Source organism: Clytia hemisphaerica, unplaced genomic scaffold (genome assembly GCF_902728285.1).
Source record: "Clytia hemisphaerica strain Z4C2 unplaced genomic scaffold, Clytia hemisphaerica genome assembly, whole genome shotgun sequence".
Classification (NCBI taxonomy): domain Eukaryota; kingdom Metazoa; phylum Cnidaria; class Hydrozoa; order Leptothecata; family Clytiidae; genus Clytia; species Clytia hemisphaerica.
In genome coordinates this window covers 397,899-420,968 of record NW_027103537.1, presented here as the reverse complement: position 1 = coordinate 420,968, position 23,070 = coordinate 397,899, and the positions used below count along the sequence as shown (strand labels likewise).

At 35.6% G+C, this 23,070-nt stretch overlaps 2 protein-coding genes across 2 annotated transcripts in view; both read right to left on the bottom strand.

Moving 5' to 3' along the window:
- Positions 1–23,070, bottom strand: part of LOC136799986 (contactin-2-like) — a 61,026-nt gene that overhangs the window by 29,026 nt on the left and 8,930 nt on the right. The window contains exons 2-6 of the mRNA XM_067056610.1: positions 12,833–12,919; positions 10,906–11,121; positions 9,479–9,592; positions 8,721–9,065; positions 8,404–8,506 (exon numbers count right to left, since the gene is read on the bottom strand). Coding sequence (XP_066912711.1) covers positions 8,404–8,506; positions 8,721–9,065; positions 9,479–9,592; positions 10,906–11,121; positions 12,833–12,872 — 818 coding nt within the window. The 5' untranslated portion in view covers positions 12,873–12,919. The remainder of the gene's footprint in view (positions 1–8,403; positions 8,507–8,720; positions 9,066–9,478; positions 9,593–10,905; positions 11,122–12,832; positions 12,920–23,070) is intronic.
- LOC136799982 (cytochrome P450 6B7-like) lies at positions 3,807–7,381 on the bottom strand. Its single transcript, XM_067056607.1, has 3 exons — positions 6,318–7,381; positions 5,738–5,912; positions 3,807–4,837 (listed from the first exon to the last, which is right to left on the bottom strand). The coding sequence occupies exons 1-3, from the start codon at positions 7,116–7,118 to the stop codon at positions 4,251–4,253; spliced, it is 1,563 nt and encodes a 520-aa protein (XP_066912708.1). The 5' UTR covers positions 7,119–7,381; the 3' UTR covers positions 3,807–4,250.

The following is a 23,070-nucleotide window of genomic DNA, read 5'->3' as shown; positions in this document are numbered from 1 at the left end:
TACCCTTAGTATCAGAGGTTGAGTTTTCAAAGAATATATTAACCTCTGAAGACCAATAATAGAAATTTTATCGCGAATGTGTCAATCTAATCACTGTACACGGTGTCCCTAATAAAAGTATCGAGTTTGAACATGCGATTGAGTAGAAAAGTTTGTGTGTGTTATCGCTAAAATATAATAACGTTCTCCATCACATAGGCTCATTACAAAAGGTAGTTACAACGTATAACTGACAAAGAAAAAAGAGGGAGAGCTTAAAATACAATTTTGTGAATACACACTAAAACTTTCTACTCAATCGCATGTTCAAACTCGATACTTTTATTAGGGACACCCTGTAGAAAGAATCAAAGATGAAGAGTAACTATTACCATATTTATGTCTAGCAGACTGTATCAGTATGCAATTTACTATTTACAAATTCCCCAGAAACCCCAGAAAGTAATTGAAATGAGTTTCTTTCGAAAGAAATCTTTTAAATGATTCCCAAATGTATAACAGTAATTACTAAACTATTACTTTTGGTAATGTTACTTTGATGGAATGGAAATAATAGGCAGATCTTTATGTTATGATTCTCTATCATTGACTCTTTTTGAAAACCAAATGACATTTTTAAGTTGTGTTTTCAACGACGGGAATAAAAATATCAACTTTGAACTTCATCCAAAATCTTGGATGGTCGTCATGGTTACTTTTCTCTGTGTTGATTGCGTGCTGAATAGAATATCGATTGGTCGGCACAGCGTCAATATATGATTTCGGCCTGTGCTTTTCACGGTACAAAATTGGGGTAACTCGGATGGGAAGCTTATACATGTCACGCTTCCCCTATATCGAAACATATCAGATGGGATGCGTGCAGCCGTCTTTTTTATTCATTAGCAGCCCAGTACTTTCATTCACCTTTCAGAAATTTCACGAAGCGCTAAGTTACAAAAATTAGTTCTCAATTTTTTGACCTGTGCTTTTCACGGTAGTGATTTAACCTTGTTGGAGACTCGGAACAAGTTCGGATTCAGGGGGGTACATGTTCAGTGTAGTGACCCATGGCCGGTGGGGTGGTGGTTTTTCGAAGTTATTTCCATTTAGTACATGGTAGTAAAAAGGGTGGTCACCTAAAAAAAATCCCAGAAAAAATTACTACCATGTACTAAATTGGGTGGTACTAAAGTAAACTTTAATTTTAAAGGATAGTACAATGTAGTATATTCAGCTAGATTTGATCAAACCAAATCGAAAAACTGCCAGTTGTATTATCGTACTGCACTGTACTGCATGTGCCATAACTAAAATCTTTCTTTCTTCTTTCTTTCTTTGTTTATTTTTCTCTTCTTTCTTTTTGTTATGTTTCGAAATTTCAATTTCGAATGTTTGAAATATTCGAATTTCGAATGTTTACATAAATCAGTGCTGATTTCGCCGTGACGTTTAATGTTATTGAAGAACTTACTTATTCAAAACGTAAAATAGTCATTAACTCAAGAAATGATTTTCAATAGGTTTACCGTATTACTTCGAATAAACGCCCCTCCTAAAAGAAAAATTATTTAATAAACGCCCCCTTGGAATGAACTTTCAATACAGATTTTTGTCATTTCTTGTAACCAGAGCAGTTTTCGATGCAATTTTAATCCTTGAACCAAAGAAGTTTTGCACTAAAATCCTGATAAAGAACTAAAACAAAGAGTAGATTTGCTCTAAATATTAGACTTTAAACTAAAATAATTAAAAAAACGCCCCCTTCTTTTAAACGCCCCTCTTAAAATCGAAAAAATTAAATATTAAGTATGGTTAATATCAATGAATGTATTTGTTATTGCTTTTCAGTACTTTTTCAAAAGAACCAGAAAGAATGGTTATTTGTACTAAAAATAAAGACAAAGTAAATGGTACAGATGTGGTTAGTTTCCTGCAGCGTATTAAAAGGGTGTTGTAAAGATTCAAAATAGGTGATGGTAGCCACTACAAGGGTATTAAAAGGGTGGTATGAGGATTGAAATGGGTGGTGCTAGCTACTACAGGTTACTAAAAGGGTGGTATAGGGATTTATATGGGCGGTGATATCTACTAAAGGGTGGTATAAGGATTCGAATTGGTGGTAATAGCAACTACATGGTAGTAAAAGGGGTGGTCCCCTAAAAAAAATCGCAGAAAAAACTAGTAAAAAAAAGGTGGTGGTCCCAAATTTTTTTAAAATTACCGAAAATCAGGTTATTACCCCATGGGTTACTACACTGAACATGTACCCCCCTGTCGGATTATAGAAAGATTCGAATGATAGAAGTACGAATAAGCGATAGTCCACTGTCGCAACAAACATTAATGTTTTGTGTCGTCTGTAAGGATGTAGTGTATTTGCAGTTAACAAAAAGGTTCAATGAATAATCAAACGCGACAGAATGATAAAAAATCTGGATAGTGCAGTGAAAGATGACCTTTATCCACGGACTCCTTGCAGAGTCAATATGAGTAGCCTAATTATTCGGAAATTTTCATTTTCAACGGAAATGTATCATTTAATTGTTTAACAAGCTTTTGGATTGTTACCGGGGGGGGGGGTGGTACTAAGGTTGGCGGATGAGGGGTATGTGTGGACGGAACCTCCGAAAACCGACCCTTAGAGAGACTGATTTTGCTGAAAAGGTGACACTTAGAGAGACTTTTTTGAAAAATTTTCCTTGAAAATCGAATCAGAGAACGTCAACGTGCAACGTGCAAAATTTTGGTTAGCGAGACTTGAAACTTATTTAACCATAACAGACTGAAACACGGCAAAATTCACCAAACAAACAAAAATCACCCGTGGTAGGTGTGGAGCAGGCTAATACCGTGGACATCGCAGCTTAGCTTTCTCTAAAATTTAGTAGATAGCTTACTTTTGCAAAAAAGTGTGAGTGTGTGCCGTGGTTAGGTAGGAAATCCTACATAGGTCATGTGACAATACAATAGAATTTCAACGCTTTACCAATCAGAAGCTTCGCGGGCTTTGATTAATTAGTTTTCGCGAGGTCGAAAAATCACGAAACTTACGACATTTATTTAAATCAAAAAAGTTTTTTCGTGAGCATAAACTTTTGCAAATCATTTGGGAAAAAATGAAAATGTCTAAACTAAAGTTGTTTAAAAAGTGACAAATTTTTCTTGAATTCGATAAAAAAATCGAATTTAAAAAGACGTTAATTAAAAGCTAAGAATATGCTGAAAATTTTATATATTTATTACGATTTTGAAGTTTCATAGATAATCGTCAGCCGTGCAAAATTACTCGAATCTGATTGGTTTAGAGGAGTGCAATTAATCGTTAATTGCACTATTACCACTTTTTGCACTCTTCGGCGGGGGGACACTTTTGTCCCCTTATTCTTTTCTCTCCAGAGACTTTTTTTACTATATAATAAAAACAAAGACATTTTTTTTCTTCAATATAAAAAAGAACAAAGAAATTTTACGTTACAATAGCTTCTTTTAATTGAAAAGAAAGAAAAATTACACTGCAATGTTTTCTTTTTAAACAAAAGAAAAAAAGGAGGTTTTCGAATGTTTACAAAAATATAAAAGTTAGAAAAAGATTCTTTTTCAAAACTATGATTTACTAATGATTATTTACTGACGATGATTACTAGTACTAATCAGACTTTTTCAGAATTTTTTCACGATTTTTTCGCGAATTACCCTGTTAAGAATTTTGAAAAATATTAACTTCCGCTAAAAATGCCAAAAATCGCAAAAATTGTGAAAATTAATAACCATGATTTTAATTTATTTACAATAAAGAAATAATATTTCTAAAGTTTTATTCGAAAATTAAAAGATTTATTGGATCATTTAGCTTTACAATAAAAAAAGAAACAGTCTACCATATTGTGACCTTTTTGAATTTATGTTGAGATGCAACAAAAATGGGCTATTCCAGAAAAAGATTTTCCCCTTATGTTGAGGAGATTTTTTTTTAAAGGTGACCCCCTGGATTTTTTTCTCTCGTTTCTTTGGACCACCCTGGATTTTTAACCCGATTTTCTGACCACCCTGGATTTTTTATTTTCCAGACCATCCTGGACGTCACACCTCCTCAACATAGGAGATATAGACTATTTCTGGAATAGCCCAATCAACATCAGTAAATTTGTTAGTCTGCAGCTCAGGCTGTTCTATATCTGTTCTAAAGTTTTCACATTTAAAATCAGTAATGTTCTAATCATATTTTCCTTGCAAAAGATTTTTTATTGCCATCCTATATGAAGATTTTTTCACCTTTTCTCAACAGTAACCCAAATATCCCCTTTCGGTTGCCCACTTCTTGACCTGGGATCTGGAATCAATTCATCCACAGTTTTCGAACATGGTGCAATCTTATATTTGCTCAACAACCGTGCAATCACAATTTTGACTTCCATTGTCGCGAATCGCTGTGCAATACAATTCCTCGGTCCATGTCCAAAGCCACCAGAGACAAACGGGTGTCTGTCAACTTTCTTTTCAGCACTGTAATTCTCAGGATCGAACACTTCAGGATTGGGGAAATATTTTTCATCTTTCACCACAGCGGTGGCCGCATATCGAACAAAAATACCTTTTGGGATCACTATATCAGTGTCAGGGATCTTATATTCTTCCTTGGAACACCTTTCTAAATGCACAAAAGGATACATTCTTAGGGTTTCTTGGAAGAATTTTTCCATATAAGGCATATTCATGATGGTAGCGTAATCGAAGTTTGTAGATCCGGTGGATTCGATAGCTTCTTGAACTTCTTGGTAGAGTCTTTCTTGGCAATCTTGATGCTTTGCCAAGAAATACATCATCAGTGATGAAGTGCTTGAGACTGTATCAAATCCTATGAAATGAAATTATGAAATTATTTTTTAAAACGATAACCAAAAAGGTTTGATTTTATGGTTTACAGTTTTAACTGGCTTTAAATTGATTCAGTACCCGGGCAAAAATGGGTGCTTTATATGTGCGGACAATGAGGGTCGGTTTTTTCCTCGCTCCAAAAGTTTCTCTAAGGGTGTTAAAAAAAACAGAAATCTTTTACCTCTAAGGGTCGGAAAATTCACGATTTTTAAGAACTTGTTTTGATTTCGAGAGAAAAAATTGTAAAAAAGTCTCTCTGAGGGTAAGACAATTTTCAAAAATCGAAGAAAATTCCTCAAGAAAAGTCACTCTAAGGGTAAAGAAATTTTTCAAAAGTCGAAGAAAATTTCTCATTCAAAAAAGTCTCTCTAAGGGGAACTTTTTCACTAAAAATGTAGTCTCTCTAAGGGTCATTTTTCTGAGGTCCCGTCCGCACATACCCTTCATAGTACCTCCCCTGGATTGAGTATCAATATCAACACCATTATCTTTCCAACTTGAAAAGAATTCCCTGTTAATTAATCTGGGATACTCTTGTTACAACCAACTCCCAACCACAATTTTAGGAAATTTATTGCAGGAAGATCCCTGATTATTCCGCTTTAGCGGGATTTTGAAATTTCCAAAAATTATGAAATTAAATCTTCATGCTATTAGGCGTTTTCATGTGAAAAATAATACTAACTACCTTGAGATTTATTTCGCGGGCCTCCACTTTCACGCGAAAATGATCGAAATCTTTTTATCAATCGTTTTTGCCTACAGAAAAGAATACGGCGTTTTCGCTCATTTCGCGTGAAAGTGGAGGCCGGCCTTTAAAGGTAGCAAAATAGATTAATAAAAGATTTAGCAGAACTTAGTGAAATAATTCGCTGGTTACCTGCAAGAAACATGATCAATGAATTAGCGATGATTATTTTTTCCATTTCTTCATTTCTTCTTTTCGCCTCTTCTTCATCTTCTACACTTTTCTCATTCTCTTTTCGCTCCTTCTCCAAAATATCAACACAGACATCTATCAAATCGTTTCTTCTCTGTCCACTCTCTTTGCGCTCCTGAAAGAGAATTCAAAGTAATATCATTTAAAGCTGGCAGCTGCGTTTGATATCCCAAATTCTGGAGGGACAATGTACCGCCAACAAAGGACCGGAAAAGTGGGCTTTCAGTTTTTGAAGCTTCAGCTTCAGCTTCCACTATACAACTAATATCATAAATATCAAGAAAATATTAAAATTGGAGAGGACTCTGCTCAACAGAACTAAAAAACAACTTCCCTTAAACCCTTAAATGCAGGCGTAAACAGGTTTGTTTACCTCTCGAGACCAAAGAGAGAAAAAAATGCGCTTGCACAACCGTATCAAATGATGTTCTATTGAAAATAGAAATGCAGAATCAAATTTTTAGGTCAAATACCATCATAAATGAAAATAAAATAGAGTGACTGCAAAAAAAAATCTCACCTTGATAGTTTTAACAATGAGTGCTGCAAAGAAATCTTCCGAGTTTTTATCGAATATGGACAAATCCAACCACCGGAGAAGCCTGGGGCACGCCATGAACATAAGAATAGCAATGATCAATTTCAGACTGAACGTTTTCCCTTTAATCACATCAGCATGCTTCTTGAAGATATTTTCTGGATTATTTATAGTGTCGTTCTCATAACCAAATCCGGTTGAAATGATTACATCCAAAGCGTAACCTTTTAACAACTCCTTCGCCTCAAATTCAACACCAATATTCTTGTCTAAGTATGTTTCACAGTTATCAGCAACTTTATGTATGAGTGGAATCATATTCTTCAGTTTGCCGCTAGTGAAAACAGGTGTCAATGACGATCTTACATTCTTCCATTTCTGGCCACGAAGCTCTAACAGCATGTATGGCATATATCTGTTATTCTTACTTTTAGGACCATACATGTTACAATGAAATGGTTTACGGTCCATGAAATTATCAAAATCTTTGACCAAGATTAATTTAGCAATGTCAGGATCACGAATAACCAGAGCTGGGCTTCCAAACATATCATAAGTTCCAACGACCTTTTCACCAGGGTGTGTCTCATATGCATAATTTGTCATATGCATGAACGGCAATTTCCTTTGTAAAAGATCCCAAGCATGTTTGCTACCGAAGGGGAAATATCCTTTATCTTCCGGTATCCCTCGCCGCTTCCAGTAAGACATTTTATGTTTCATGTACAAGTAGAATGCAGTGAACGAGACGATGATAGCAGCTAAAGCAATCTGTAGCCACATTTCGATAATAAGTCTTTGAGAACTGTTTCTGGATTTGTTGGTTTAATTTGCCAAGCTGATAAAAGGTGCTAAAATCACCTTTTAGCGTGCAACTAGTTTTTCTGCGCTTCAGGTCGAAAAATATATTCATAAAGTTTGGTTGATCCAGCTTGCTTCTGCTCCGTAATAAAAAACGTGCAAAATATAAAAAAAAACGTCAATAATAAGAAATCTCGCAAGTTCCTTGCGTGTTTGATGTTATTGTTTCTGCAACATCTGTCCGATTGTCCTTTTTATATTGTTATGTTTATGCTAGCAGCATCATTTATTTTCTTTCCCTGCGATGGAGATTTCCCTCTCCTTCATTGTGTTTTGTTCCAATTGTCATATCGAATTTCACCTAGTAATCAATATTCATCAAAATTCGTAACCTTTGGTGGAACTCCATGCTTTGGGCTACGAGCTTGAATTTCCCACCTCTAAATGATAGTTAATAACACGGTCAATCAAATTTTGTTATTCATTCAGTGGTCACACGTTCTTAGAAAGAAACGCGATTTTATGAGACTTTTCCCAGGTTGGGATACCGTTTTAATAATCCAGATTTGGAATGAAATTAAAAGCCAATCATATTAAAATGAAGTGAATACAGTCGCTCTCGTGTTGTCTTCTGACCAGCCACCAGAACCGTTGGAAAACCAACGGATCCGGCGAGACTCGAACTCACAACCATACCGTTCGCGGGCATCAATCATATTAAAGGTTTCGCTTTCGATTTCAAGCAAAAAGAAACGCGGTTTTGATTGTTTTTGCTGAACAACAAGGTCAGGTCTATCAGAATAGATGATAAAGCTCCAAGGGGAATAAAAATTAACTTCAAATAACGTGAGACTTCGAATAACTGAAAAATTAGTTTTCCCGCCCAATTTTCATTGATTACTCTTATCGATTATTTTACAACCAAAAGTATGACGAAATAATTCAATAAATAAAATATCACTCATTCGTTTGTATAATTTAGGATTTATTTTTGGAACTCTTACGCTCAACCATTGTACTCTCGTGTAATACATGTCACGTGGTTGTCAGTGTTTCCCCATTAGAGGGCACTTACTCAGAAATTCCTGAAGGAGTCCAGAAACTATTTTCCAGTTTTCATCATCTTTACATAAGAGCAAAATTTTGTCGTCAGAAAGAGCGACTTTTAGCTTTCCTTTTTTGGACAGAAAAGTAAACATTGGGACTCAATTACAAATTTATATACTACTTTCATACAAAAAGAAAAGGCACATATTTCGAAACTTACTATCCGGTAGCGCCACAACTCATGGAGAAACTCGTGTCTACTAAGGCTTCCATTGTTTCGGGCATGTGCTGAATCAAGATTGGTTTCCTCACCTCGTTGATCACTGAGATATAAGAAAATTTACGTTTGGTATCAGTAAAAGTAAGCTTCCCAGCTGGCACACGTTGTTTTAACGTTCAAATAACGTTATTTGGACGTTATGAATGTCACATGGACGTTGTTTTGACGTTGTGTGCCGTCTGGGTTGCGGCCGTAGTCTAGGACAACCTAAAGCGTTGATTTCAAAGCACCGAAAAAAAACTTTTTCATTAACAAACCTTTGTACGCCTGCCATAACACCATTTGAACTGAAGCCACGATAAACCCAAAATTCACCATAATACATCGAACACCACCGACATTTTTCGAGAAAATTAAGTCGTCTCTTGTCACATACGAAAACGCAAACCGATTGCCTGACATCGGAAATCCTCGTTTGTGTGGTCGTCCGGCTAGAAAATAACTCGGGATGAATGAATTCTCGGACACAGTGCCCCATTTCATTTTTGTACCGTACCCTGACACGTGCTGCGGACATTTAATGATGTAATTACGCCCGATAGTGGGATTCAGCTTGATGGGCGGATCTTGATAACGCCCAGGTGGAAAGAATTCTCCAATTACTAAAAACAAATAGAAGAAAAAACCTTTTTTGTAGTAGATATAATTTAGCTTTAGATTTTATGGTATGTAAGTCCTTTCTTTTTTGTCTCAAAGTTTAGGGCACAAATATCATAATTTTTTTTACACTAGAGATAGGCTAACTGCTCACAGACATCCCATGGAAGGTTTTGATGTCGACTAGACCATTTTTTTGTCCATAGATTTTTGAACGTTCGAATTTTAAAACATTCGAAACGCGCTGTTAACGTAACGACCAGAAAAAAAATGGCAGACTAGTCAGCTCTAAAACTGGAGATACTTCCATTATACACAGGTAGCCCGATCCAGTCAAGTAGTTAAAGATCAGTGGTTTAGAGTAGAAAGCTAGGCAAGAATAGGTAAAGGGAGAAACAGCAGCAGGTTTTGTTTTTACCTCTGATATTGATAATTTTCTCTAAAAACACTGAACCAACAGAATTGGTAGCAATGCACCGATATCGACCAGAATCTTCATCTCCGGTAACCTCAGTGATGGTCAATGCATTTCCTAAAAAAAAAAGGCACAGGAGGTCAATAACATTTTATAATTCATAGAACATTTCACGATCAAATTTGAATTATCCCAGCTGGCACACAACGTTGCCTAAACGTTGATATAACGTTATATGGGCGTTGTGAACGTTAGATAAACGTTGAAACAACGTTGTGTGCCTGCTAGGATGGGAGAAAATAAACTCCCGTTCGTGATGAAAAATCTTTAAAACGTTTTGGTAGTAGGAGGTGAAACAGCAGTCCATGCAGGGGGGGGGGCACGCAGTTACTACAAGACAGTATGACACTTACTACCGTGGTGGTACTGTATTCAGAAGTTATGAAAACAGTTACTACACAGTGTAGTAACTGCTGTTTGGGGGTGGTGCCAAAAACTAAAACTAGCACTTTTGGTGTAGTAAGTGCTTATATTTTAATTTTTTTAAAGAACTTTCAAAATTTTTCACAAAAAATGAATTTTTTTGTGAAAAAATTCTTTGTTAAAAAAAAATATTTTTGTTATAAATGGACGAAAAAAAATTTGAAATTTTTCTCAGACCCAACTTTGAAATTATGCTTTCCCTAATTATCATTAAAATGTTCTCAACAGCTGTTAACAAAGTAAATTAAAAGAAAATCTAGCACAAAAATGGCTTTAGGTTGAAAAATAATCGCAATTTAGGGTAATTTTGAGCATGTTTTTGATGATATCACTCAAAAACAGGGGTGGTACCTGGAAATCTTTTCTGAAAACAGTTACTACCAAGGTGTAGTAACTGCAAAGGGTGGTGGTCCTGAAAAAAAGTGTTGAAAAAGCACTTACTACACATCATGTCTTGTAGTAACTGCGTGCCCCCCCCCTGGTCCATGGTAAAAATAGGCACAAAAGTGGAGATAATTACGTCATATATTAGTGAAGGCAAAAAGTCTATCACCATTTTTCCCTAACATCCTGCCTGGAAGTGCTTGGGATTCAAACACAGTCCATTGTAGTGCAAGTCTGTGATCGAAACATTCACTCACAATCCGGATAAGGCTATCACTGTGTCTCACTAACATTCTGCCGATTGGTAGTGTTAAGGTTTCGATCACAGACTTGCACCACAAGATAGGTGCAATGTTCGAATCCCAAGCACGTTCACGCAGGAGGTCACAATGAATGGGTAATTCTGCACTGATTGCGCTCCAATAACGGATTCCATATTGTCAGACGCGTGAACCCGAAGAAATTTTAATACAACAGAAAGTGGTTATCAAAGCGGTGGGTCTGATTACCAGCTGTCTAACATCTCGGCTTTTGCAGTTCTTTTAGAAAATCTTTATTCTCACCTCTTAAGATATGTTTGACCTTGCCGCCTGCTCCGCCTAAACTATTGAAAGGAACGCCCTCTCGAAAGAGAACGCCATCACGTGACCATTCTAAATTTGGGGCGGGATTTCCTGACGCCATGCAAGTAAGATATAATTTATCACGCCCTATCACCCTTTGTACTGGGATGGGCGGTAGCAGGAAGATTTCGTGTACACGTGGAGCAATCAGATCATCTAAGAACAAAAAAGAATAAAGTATCACCCAATGTTAAGAACACTCGTCACTCCTTCATTTTCCAGCCCGACAGACCAGCCTCTTAGACGTTAGAGCCAACCCTTTTCCTGAAGTTATGGATCCATTTTGCCGACTTACCTTAACTAAATCCTGGATGTATTATTCTAAGAGACCCAAATCGGTCCAGGAAACCAACCTAGCAAATTGCTTTTCAGCATCTAAAGCTCAAACCATCAATTTCATTATAGATGGAGGTTAAAACATTTTTTTATAGATAGATTAGTACTAGTAATCTCATGGCTATAAGAGAAATTCGGGATAAATTTTCCGAGGTCAATTTTGAAACTTTTTGGAATTAAAAAATTTCAAAATTTGACCGAGGGTATCTTATCCAGAGTCTCACAAAAACAAGCATGGGATTCCTGTTTAATCTCATGATTTTGATTACAATTCTAACAATTCTGAAAGACGTCAATTTAACACTTGAAATCAATTCGAAACTTTAAAAAGACGATTTTAGATCAAGCTCCACCCCAGCACACAATGAAGTAAATTATATTTGATAAAGAGGGGAATTCCTTGTGCAAAATTTTAAACACCACAAATGATTTTTAAGTGCTCTGATTCACTTCTGGGACATTCAGGGGTTTTAACTCTGTGTTTTAACATGAGACTTAATTAGGACTTAACACCTTAGGATGCAAAGACTCCAAAGGTACAAATAGGGCTGGGAATAGCCTAGAATCCACTGAATTTCTCCAAAAACGAAATATCCAACGAAATAAGGTGCAAGTGATGAAATCGAAATTCTCGCCCGAGCTTTAAATTCTGAAAAACGGTAAAATATCCAAAATTATCGAAAATCATCAATATATTTTGAACTTTATTGCAGCTCCTCCTTGTCAGCTAAATTCATGGTCCAAATATGTTGACATTTTTAGGTATTTTAGCATTTTGCAGAATTGAAAGTTCGGGCGAGAATGACATTTTAAGGCTAATTGAAATTTCGATTTGGGAGGGGTACACTGGTTCCAGGCTATACTGTCAGCCTAGTGAGATCCTCAGATCCTACTCTTGTCTCCCGAATAGACGGGGGGAGGGGCGAGTCCGAATAAGCAGGGGGGTGGGAAAATTTTCTAAATTCTAATAAGCGGGGGGATGGAATAAGAGGGGGGGGGTAATTTGAAGACAGATTTTTTTAAATTGATATCAATTTCAACAACAAAAAAGAAACTTTAACAGATGAACACGTAAAATAAGAACCAATACTGACAAAAAGGACAATTTTAACAAGTTTAAGGTCTATCTACACTGTAATAAAATATTGAATTATTCGAACTTTATTAGCGGGGGGGGTCTTAATAAGAGCGTGGGGGGGTTGGATTTTTTTTCTTAACAATTAGCGGGGTGGGGCGTCTATTCGGGAGACAAGAGTAAGGTTGCAAGTCTTAAGATCTCATGTTAAAACTCACAGTTAAAACTTTACTTTCTAACCCTAAGTTAAGGCACTTAAAAACTAATTGGGGTTTTTAAAATTAGGAGGGAAATTCCTATTTTTTGCCCGATATCGTGTCCAAGATTGTCCCAGCCGACACACAACGTTGTTTCAACGTTCATCTAACGTTATATGGACGTTGTGAACGTTAAACAAACGTTGAAACAACGTTGTGTGCGTGCCTGCTGGGTAGGTGTCCAAAAAGAAGAACATACCTTCAGCTAGTGGTTGTTGATCTTGACAAGAAACATCCATTCCATTGAAAAAGAGGAGTTGGTATGAAAACAACAAATACAACAGACCTGTAAATATAAGAATGGATGAAGCCTAGTCTAGGCTATTCTTAGCAGTTCCTAATTTTTCAGACCAAATATTCTTCAACATTCCCCAGGGGGAGTACCTAGACAAAATCAGGTGATGGTGGGTATGTGCGGACGGTGAGGGTTTGCTATTACTTTCTAAAGGTTATAAAAAAACAACCAAAAGTCAAAATATTCTCTCTAAGGATCGGAAATTTCCGCTTTTTAAATCGCTTTGAGGTCACGAAAACCATGCAAAAACAAAAAAAAAACAAAAAAAATATTTTTGTAATTTATTTTAATTTTTGCCGATTTAATCCCTCTAAGTGTCGGCTTTCGGTGGTCCGGTCCATACATACACGGCATTCTCCAACCTTAGTACACCCTACGTTCTTCATACATTGGAAGTTATAGACATAAAACAAAATACGAAAGTATTTCAAAAATAATTAGAACAAACAGTACAGTGTGTCCTAAAAAGCGTACAAATTTTTATATAAAGTAAAATCCTTATTAATTTACGCCAAATTTTAAAACTCGTACTTAATATTTCAATCTCATAAACCTATCTTGGAAATGGAATATCTATTGATTGAACGGAGAATCTTGTTAAAATTATTTAAAAGCTCAGCTTAGATAATGAGTTTTGAGGATTTTACTTTTTATAAAAATGTTTCCACTTTTTTGGGACACTCTGTATAGCTAGCTAGCTAGCTAAAGTTTAAATACAAAGGAAAATATTACTCAAAGTAGTGAAGACTGTAAAAAACAAACTTACTGATCATTTTTCTTTTCAAGAAAAAATGAAACTTTCATAATATAACATGTTATACCAAAAATGAGTTAGAATAAAAAAATTCAATCCTAATACGTAGGAATAGATGGTAATTATTATATCAAGACGGGGGTTTAGATTATATGGATGTGTCATCAACACAAAAGTTGTAAACCCCCTGAAAAATATTTATCAATAAGTGATTTTCTTGTAAAATCAATTTAAAAATCAGGGGGTCTGTTCTTGAAAAAGCCGAGTATAATTGTGGCTTTTTATGCATTGATTTAGTATGTTACGTTTTCGAGATTTTAACTTCTGATAAGATTTGACTCAGACAAATGCAAAAATTGCTGAATTTGCTTTACATTTTATATCAGAACATACTTTATAAGAATTTCTTCACAATCATGGTCGAAATATATTGATATTTTAACGTTTTTCAGAATTTAAAGTTCGGGCGAGAATTGCTATTTGAGCACTTCAACTTTCTTTCATTGAATATTTCGATTTTGGAGGGGTTCGATGGATTCTGGGCTATATTCCATGCCTTATTGAAGCAGATATGAGCTCTTAAATCCTGAGATCCTAAGGTCATAAGTCTTAAGACCCATGTTAAAAATTTACTTTCCAACTGTAGTTTAACACGCTTAAAAATCATTTGTGGTGTTTAAAATTACGCAGGGAAATCCCTTTTGTCTCGAATATTTTGTCCATGATTGGAAATTCATGATAAGAATTGGCATCTTCTACGGTACAACAATTAAGGTTTTCATCGAACCTTCTAGTTATCTACATTGAAACGTCTATTACGTTTATTTCACTGTACACTAAAACGTCTAAAATGTTTGAGGTATTTTGTATTGTATGCTAACAGGGGGGGTTAGTACTTTTACGGTGTGACGGGATTGGCCCTTTTTTCGTACGGTATTACGGGATTTGACGAAAAAAGAGACGGGATAACGGTATTTTAAAATCAGACGGTGACGGTATTTAGGTACATTTTTGCCCTGTACAAGCCGGTGTGACGGTGTTATTATTTTTTCAATTTTCGGGATTCCGGGATTCAGCAAAAATTTTGACGGGAAAACGGTATTTCGAACCCCTACAAACCCCCCCCCTAACAGAGTGTCTCTACAGGTTAAATTTTGAAAATTCAAAAAAAAAAGCATTCTGCTTGTTTTTAAATAAGAGTGATATCATTTGCTTACTCATCAATTTTAATTCACAAGCTTTTTCACATTGGATTGACACGGATGTGGAGCAAGATTGGTCAGAAAGAGGAAAAGAAAATAACTTTTGCTTATATCAGCACAATATAATAATAGGGAGACACTGTCCTGATAGGAAATATGTGTCTGATATGAAACGGGAACACTTATGTAAAAATAAAAGCTTTAAGGGGTAAATTTTTGAAATAACCCTTTATCACTTCGCATTCAAACTTCAACGTTCAAACTGAACCCGATTGTGCTCTGGACCTACACGTTTTTTTTATGAGAACATGCAAAGATTTTGAAGCCTTCTACCCAAATACATGATTTTATGTGCATGTTTTGTGCAGATTCATAAGAAATAAGGTGTTTTAAAGTACGCGATGTCTTAAAATGTTCTTAACTTGTTCTCAATATTTTTACTATCATCTTTTATTCTTATATCGTTTGTTTTTATAAAAAACGTGTATACTTTATTTGCACCATGCATTTTTCCAATCGTGCCTTAGACGATACTATTGTTCGTTAGCGTCAGAGGGATAGTAAACGCAGGGCGTCAGGGCGGTTTATAGGAAAAATAGTGGCGGTAGGGATTGGAACAGATACTGTAAACACCCTCCGCCACTGCTTACTCCAACCCGGGCTAACCTCCCGCCTTCAAAATAATCCCCTTTTTAGTGACCTTGAGTAGACGATAGGATCGCCTCATTGTGTCTCTGCTATAAGCCTACTTAGTGACGCTTGGTGACGAAATCTTTTATCGACAAATTTTTCACCGACGACATTTTTTGCCGACGATTATTTTTGATCGAGCAATTTTTTCACCGACGAATTTTCTACTGATAAAAGGTTGTTTACAATCAAGACCAGTAATCGTCACATCCGCTCAGATTATTTTCTATTTTTATCATTTTGAAGATAATTGAACCGCATCATTAAGCCTCCGAGAGAGAGAGGAACATTTTGACCGCATTAATTATCATAATTAAGAAAACTGACACTAATTATGTCATCAAATACCGTAGTAGTCAACAACTTGCATAATTATAAAACTGACATCATAAAAATATTGGCACGGGAAAATAGTATTCAAATTTTATGCAAGTACACCCACCATTTTGACGCGATTTTAGAATCATATAATTACAACAGTAGTGGTAAGCTAGACGGCAATAAAATTAGTTGGCTGTTGTAAAATACACCTTTTCGACCGTAGCCGCCAATTGCTGCGCGGAGATTTGTTTGGCCGTTTTACCACACTAAAACTTTTTTTTGCATCTAAAGACAATAGCAAAAAGTGTAAAAAAAGGATTAAAGTCTGTCCACATATAATTGGCAGTGGAAACAAGAATGCCTGTAACTTTTGATAGTCAAATATAATTATGGAAATTTTTTGGTATCTATTATGGTATATATTATTGGTATCATTGATTATTTCGAAACGAAGTGAAATCACAGTATAATTGCTTTTATTGAAAAGATAAGCATGGACTTATATTGCCTTTGTTATTTTTAAGTCATTAAAGAATTTTGCTAATTCCCAAAAAGCCAAAACACTAAACACAATTTGGCTATGAGGTCATTAAAAAGATCGTAAAATGTGTTATGATCGAAAAACTGTTTTATCAATCATATCACTACCCCCTGTTTTTAGTAATAAGTTGGAGATTTGATATTTCACAGAAAAGTGGGGTATTTTAGGCTGCTCGAATCCACTAACGAATCCGTGCTTCTTTTAGAGGATGCTTAATAGAGGGTAGATCCTCTTTCCACAGAAATGCTGCTCTTAGTCGTATATCGACTAAAGGAGTATTTTAGTTGGTGAGAGCGGACTTTGGACCTTGCGAAACGCTTTCTAAAGGGAAATCTATCCGATGTGATTTAGAAATCAAAATAGATTTTCCAAAGGAATCAAAATTGTAGCGAGGAAGTGATTGTGTAGATTTTCAAGGAGTCCACACTTGACACTGGTTTTGTAATGATGGATGAACTGGATGAAGAAACAACATTACAAAATTTGGCTTTCCAGTTTGGTATCCCATTTTTTCGAGAGCCCCAAATCAATTTACTGAGAGCTTTTGCAAATGGAAAGTACACATATTTCAGTGCTCCAAAAGGTTTGATATTTTTATGTTTTGCATTATTTCATCAAATCCATGTCAATGTTTCTGAGCTTAGCATAGCTTAATAATATGAGGGCATTTCCATTACCTCAAAATCAATGAACTTGCTCGTTATCACAATTGATACATCCCTCTTGATTGTTTGTGTGTTTTTGACCAGAAATTATGGACTGTTAATTTATTTGGAGATTTCAAAAGTTTATACCCTCAGCCTCACACCTGGTACGTGCAATGAGCTGTTTCCAGTTATAGTCTATTCAAACAGCGATTCCCCCTCACATATTTTTCTGTTTTTCACCAGACACTACTAGGCCTGAAAACATCAATTGTGGACACGGTTGATGTTTTTTATCCACAGTCAATCATTTTTATGGACAGTCAATCATTTCTCTGGACAGTCAATATCCAAACATCGACTGTCAATACTTTTCATCAACTGTCAATATCCAGATATCAACAGTCAATATCCAGACATCAGCAGTCAATTAAATAATCTCAACAGTTGATGAAAAATATTGACAGTCGATGTTTGGATATTGACTGCTGATGTCTGGATATTGACTGTTGATATCTGGATATTGACAGTTGATGAAAAGTATTGACAGTCGATGTTTGGATATTGACTGTCTATAAAAATGATTGACTGTGGATAAAAAACATCAACCGTGTCCACAATTGATGTTTTAAGACCTAGTAGTGAGAATGGGTGACAACATTAAATTAAGGATGACGTAGTCGATCAGTTGTAGGAGTAACTCTCATAAGGGTAACTTTCCAGTGGTATATTTAGGGGTGTTAGAAGTTGTTGCAAATCACTGGAGATCATCAGATTTTCATGATATATCAATTATTTTTTCAACACATAGATGTAACCAATCAAATATTACCTAGAATCTCGCAGTTCGATTGCGTTCGACAATCGAATTTCAATCGGTCGATTGCATTCGATTTGATTCGATTGGTTTGATTCTCGATAAAAGAATAATTTTCTTTTGTTGAAGATGCATGTCTACGAGAAGGAACAACAACATGGCGGCTGCAGCGAAGAGCCAAATTGTAATTTGTATAGACTCATGCTATAATTTTTATGATATTGAAAGCAAAAACATATTTTATGCCATGCTCTTTGATTGGATGGTAAAGCCACATAATTAGGCTTGCTATAAAGTATAATTTTATCGTTGTTTTTAATGGCTCAATCAAGAAATCTCGGAAAATATGATGGGGGTGTATGATATGGATTCCATGAAACCTACTGCAAAGAAGAGTGAAATTTATGGTAATTTTGAATTTTTTCATGATTGATTTTAATTTTCCTGATTTTTAACAATATTAAAGAATCTTTTCAGAGAGTTTCAGGTTTGGCACTCATCTTCAAAATTTGGCACCCTAGATTGAATTTCATACACCCTGCAGCCACAAGAACCCTAATAAACTATGCTTTCCTGTTCTTCTAATAAATTCTAATTAATTTGAAACCATGTAGAGCGCCAAAAATTCAAAGTATTCTACATAGGAGTGTAGTGTACAGAGCTGAGTTTAAATTTAGAAAATAGATGGGCGCACGGATACTGTTTTCCTTCCTCATTCCTCCTGTGTGTTGTTGTTTTATAACTTATTTGTTATTTGTTGATTATTTGGTGAATATGAACTGTTAACCCTGTCGAGACTCTAATTTCACCAGAGAAATGGATTATGCCTCACATTCAAAAATCTTGGAAGGACTTTGTCGAATCTGTTCTCGGAAATTAGATAAAGGCAGAGAATGTAAAAAAGCTGTTCACTACAAAGATATTTTATTCAAATACTTTGATGTTAATATTAACGAGGATATAAGAAAAAGAAAATATCCACCTAAACCGTGTACGTTGCAGGAAAGTGTTTGTCTAAAATTAATAAACACATATACCGTGGTATCATCCCTCAAATTGAACTTTGCAACTCTCAACAGAGGCATGAAGATAATTGTGCATTGTGTGATCAATTTTCTGGTTCTAAAGGTAAAAGAGCTGGTAGACCATTGAAGTCATGGTCTAACAAACACAATATTACTGTCAAATTCCTTGCGGGGACTGAGAATAAGTTTAGATAATTAGATAAGAAAAATGAACAAGAGATTACTCGTAAAAATTTTGTGAGCTGATTCCTGATTTTTTATGTCTTTAAATGTTTCACTTTTATCTCAATTCAAATGTTTTGACTTGGAAATATAGAAGATTTTTATTGCCAAAAACTGATAGTTTGATATCTCTGATAATACAGTAAACTATTCTTGTTTTTTTTCTTACAATATGTTGCTTGACCAAATCTACGTGTATTTCTTCTGAAATCAAGAAAAAGTACCAGAGTTTGTTTGGCAATTGTTTGTTTCAATTTATCTGAAAATTATCAAGACAAGGTGAAGCGTGATGCTACAGATCAAATCTAAAGCAGGATAAGCTTCAAAGTCTGAATGCCACCAAAAGAAGTGACTTTTAATAAAAGGTTTTAATCCACCCATGGCCAGATGGCACACGGAGGTGGTCTGTATATATTTCATATTCCTTGCCAACATTGACAGTTCTCACAGTTTCATAGTTGAAAGTCAATCATCACAAGACAAATAATCCTTACCAATGTTTTGTGTTCAGGATTCACCCTTTGCACCAAAAATTATTATCCAATGCAAAAAATGATGCCTTAATTTTTGTCAAACTCTTTTTGCACGATTGGCAAACAAATGAACTTTTGGAGGCATTGATTTTGTAAATTTCTGTTAATTACTTCTTGCAGATTAGCAGAGAAAAAATTCCTGTCCCAGGAATTTGTGGACCTATTCTGGCAGAGGTAACAAGATTATCCCCTCCGCCATCTTGTTTTCCTCACGCGAGTTAGCCGCCTTTATTGATTTTTATCATTCTCTCAATCGTACTGAGCAAATAAGAATGACGTAATCTAGTCAACTCGACTTCACTCGCGTTAAAACTTTACACTCGCCAAGATTCTGTAAAATACAATAAAAAAAAACCGAATCGGAAAGCGGTTGGTAGATTATTAAGCAGACCTTTACTACCTGCGGTTTTGTAGAGGTCTGCAATTCAGACTAGGGGTATTTCGGGTCCCATATCTTCCGAAGGACTTTTTTGTTTGCCTTGAAATTTGACAAATTTCTTAACCAAGGTCGAACTACCACTGGTGTAAAAATGAACGTTATAGCATAAGTAGAAAAAAAGCTCAATTTTTGCAATCGCAAATTTAACCGCTAAAAATTGCGAATTTTTCAACCAAAAATACATTCAAATATAGCGCTTTTAATTCTCCAAAACAAGAAAAAAAAATTCCCATAATTATATTTGACTATCAAAAGTTGCAGGCATTCTTGTTTCCACTGCCAATTATATCTGGACAGATTTTAGATCAAGTTTAGGGTGGTAAATTAAATAATAAAGTGGCACGCGCCTGACCACATGACTACGGTCGAAAAAGTGTATCATAGAAAGACTTCTTCGATATAGCGCCTAGCTTTACCAAGACTTCGGACTTCAGAGCGCTGAGCGCAGAGGGGGTCAGGGTTCGATTCTAACTTAATGATGTGATTTACTTGCCAAGTGAATGTAACTTCGACAAGACCAACCAATAAGATGAGAGTGCACTGGCCTTGTTTCCTGGTGGTCCACATCAGATTAACACACTTGATAAAAGAGAAACCATTCGTAAACTGTCTCATAAGTTCATTCACATTGCATGGTTGAATTAACCTCCATTGCTGAACGTATTTTAACTACTGAGTTCCGCTTCAAAGAGTATCCATAGCAACAAAGAAAATAATCCTAATTTTAATCTATGCTTATCCCTAAAGGCCGGTCTCTACTTTCGCGCGACACGAGTGAAAACTTTTTGACGTTTTTGTAAGGTCATTGGTCGGTTGAAAAATGAAGCAACTCCATTGGCCGAAATTGACGTAACGGATGAAAAAAGTAGAACTTACTTCAACTTTGTTCGCGCGAAACTTTTTTATAACATAATCTTTTCTTCAGGAAAAAAACTGTCGCTCATTTCGCGCGAAAGTGTAGATCGGCCTTAAGACAGGAAGAAAATCTTATCGATGACGACATAATCATGAAAAATAGTAGAGAATACTCAAGTAGTACTCTACTTCCGGAATATAGATTAAATCTTTAATGGTTATATTTATATCGAAGAGGCAGAGCGCCAGCAACCCCCCGCGAAACATACAAGTGACATTTTATTGAGACTCAGAGTTTTGCCAAAATTACTCCAATGGACTCTCCATAATTCGAATACATATTTGTTCGAACTTGGAAATTTCGAGATATGGAGAAAAGTTGAAAAGACATTGTTATCTGAATGGATGAGAACACTTGTTCGAGTCAAGGAGACATTCGAGTTTAAAGAGGTTCGAAATACGAAGACTACACTGTAGCTTAAGAACTTTTCAAATTAGCTGTCAGCAGAGTTTCGAATGCGAAAAACCTTTATGCAGCTTGAATTAGAATACGATTTTGTGCTTGTTGAAAAGATAACCGCGTGTAAGATATTATTATGGGAAATCATATGGAATTTTTCGGTTTTTGACTCGTCCATTGATGGTAAATCATCATCATCGTCCTCATTGCTCGGCCGTAATCGAGACAATGCTCTCAATTCACTGGTCCAGGAGTCGCAGTCGCAGAACTCAGGTCGCTACTTATGATCAAAGCCAATACTCCCAGTTGCCTAATCTCTAACGCCCTTTTCCCCCGGATGAATTTTTGAAAATATTCTCAGCAGTCAAAAGAAGAGTCCTTTATTCTGCTCTAAATAGCCAGATTTTATCTTAATTACCTTATTTTGGAAGTATTTAAAGGTAGTTTCCAACCACTTCCCGTAATTAGATCCCCTGAAATTTGAAAGTTTTTTTACGACCCCCACTCGTTTATTCTACCCCCCTCCGTTTATTAAGCACCTGAGAATATCCCTGGAAAGGTCATTTTCTCGATCTCTTGGCCACGTGCTTGGGTTTTTAAAGAAATAGGGAATGACCCGCAATGACACGAAATATTATCCAACACATCAGAAAAATGAGTCTAAAATCGTCCCGGACGATAAAAATACAGTTGTCACTCTCGAATTCTACTTTCAAGGGTAATAGACCTTTTCATAAATTACGTCACGAGCAACACTTACCTCGTTTTCTAATTATTACTATGTATGGTAATTGTTTCCAAGATGAATTCATAAAAAAATTAATCTATTTATAAAAGTAACGCTTGAAGACTCAAGGTATTGATTTCCATCGTTGCGCTCAAAATAATCGTTTAAGAGAGTTTCTTAATGGCGTTGACAAATTATTGAATAACGGAGGGTATCGAATAATAGAACATCAACTGTACCGCACGGGTTCACCCCTTTTGGAAAGAAGCGCTCTTTTCTACAGTATGTGGCCCCAAAACAGTGATCAAATTTGAAATTTCTCTCAAATCTAGAGGAAAAGAGATTTTACAAAAAATTTTGCTGCATGAAAACCTTTAACATCTCTACTTTATTTCCTGGAAGTTCTTTTTCAAAATTTTAAATTTCAACAATATTTTTCAATCGCTTAAAGATAGGTAGCTTTTTTCTAATGGCCCCCAAAACGGAGGTTTGAAATTTTAGCGATTTCTCGAGATATCTTTAACCCTTAGAAGCCAGAATACGTATATATACGTTTTGAAAAGGCCATTTTACCGATACACAGTCTTTTGGTCATAACTCCTGACCACTTGAGATTCAGAGAAAAAAAATCCGCTATTTTTTGTAGCTGAGAGAAAGAGCTTTCCAACGATACCAAAGTTGATACCTGAATCGTTTGTCCTGGTCCAGAAATTGCCTTTGAAAGAATAAATTTCCAGAAAAAAATGATGAACTTTTTGGCCTTTTTCAAAAAAAGACAGCGGCTTCTAAAGGTTAAGAGATATGAATACAAAATTTTGACCATAGTTTTGAAATATGATTTAGAGGGTTTTGGGCATAAATTTATTTGATAAAATTTTTACAGTATACCCCTGGTTGTCAAAATGCAGGTTT

Excerpts from the sequence above, each read along its gene's own strand:
- LOC136799982 (XM_067056607.1), bottom strand. The coding sequence starts at position 7,118 with ATGTGGCTACAGATTGCTTTAGCTGCTATCATCGTCTCGTTCACTGCA. Across the intron at positions 5,913-6,317 it reads TCATTGTTAAAACTATCAAG|GAGCGCAAAGAGAGTGGACA; the intron begins GTGAGATTTTTT and ends ATTCTCTTTCAG. Across the intron at positions 4,838-5,737 it reads ATTGATCATGTTTCTTGCAG|GATTTGATACAGTCTCAAGC; the intron begins GTAACCAGCGAA and ends TTCATTTCATAG.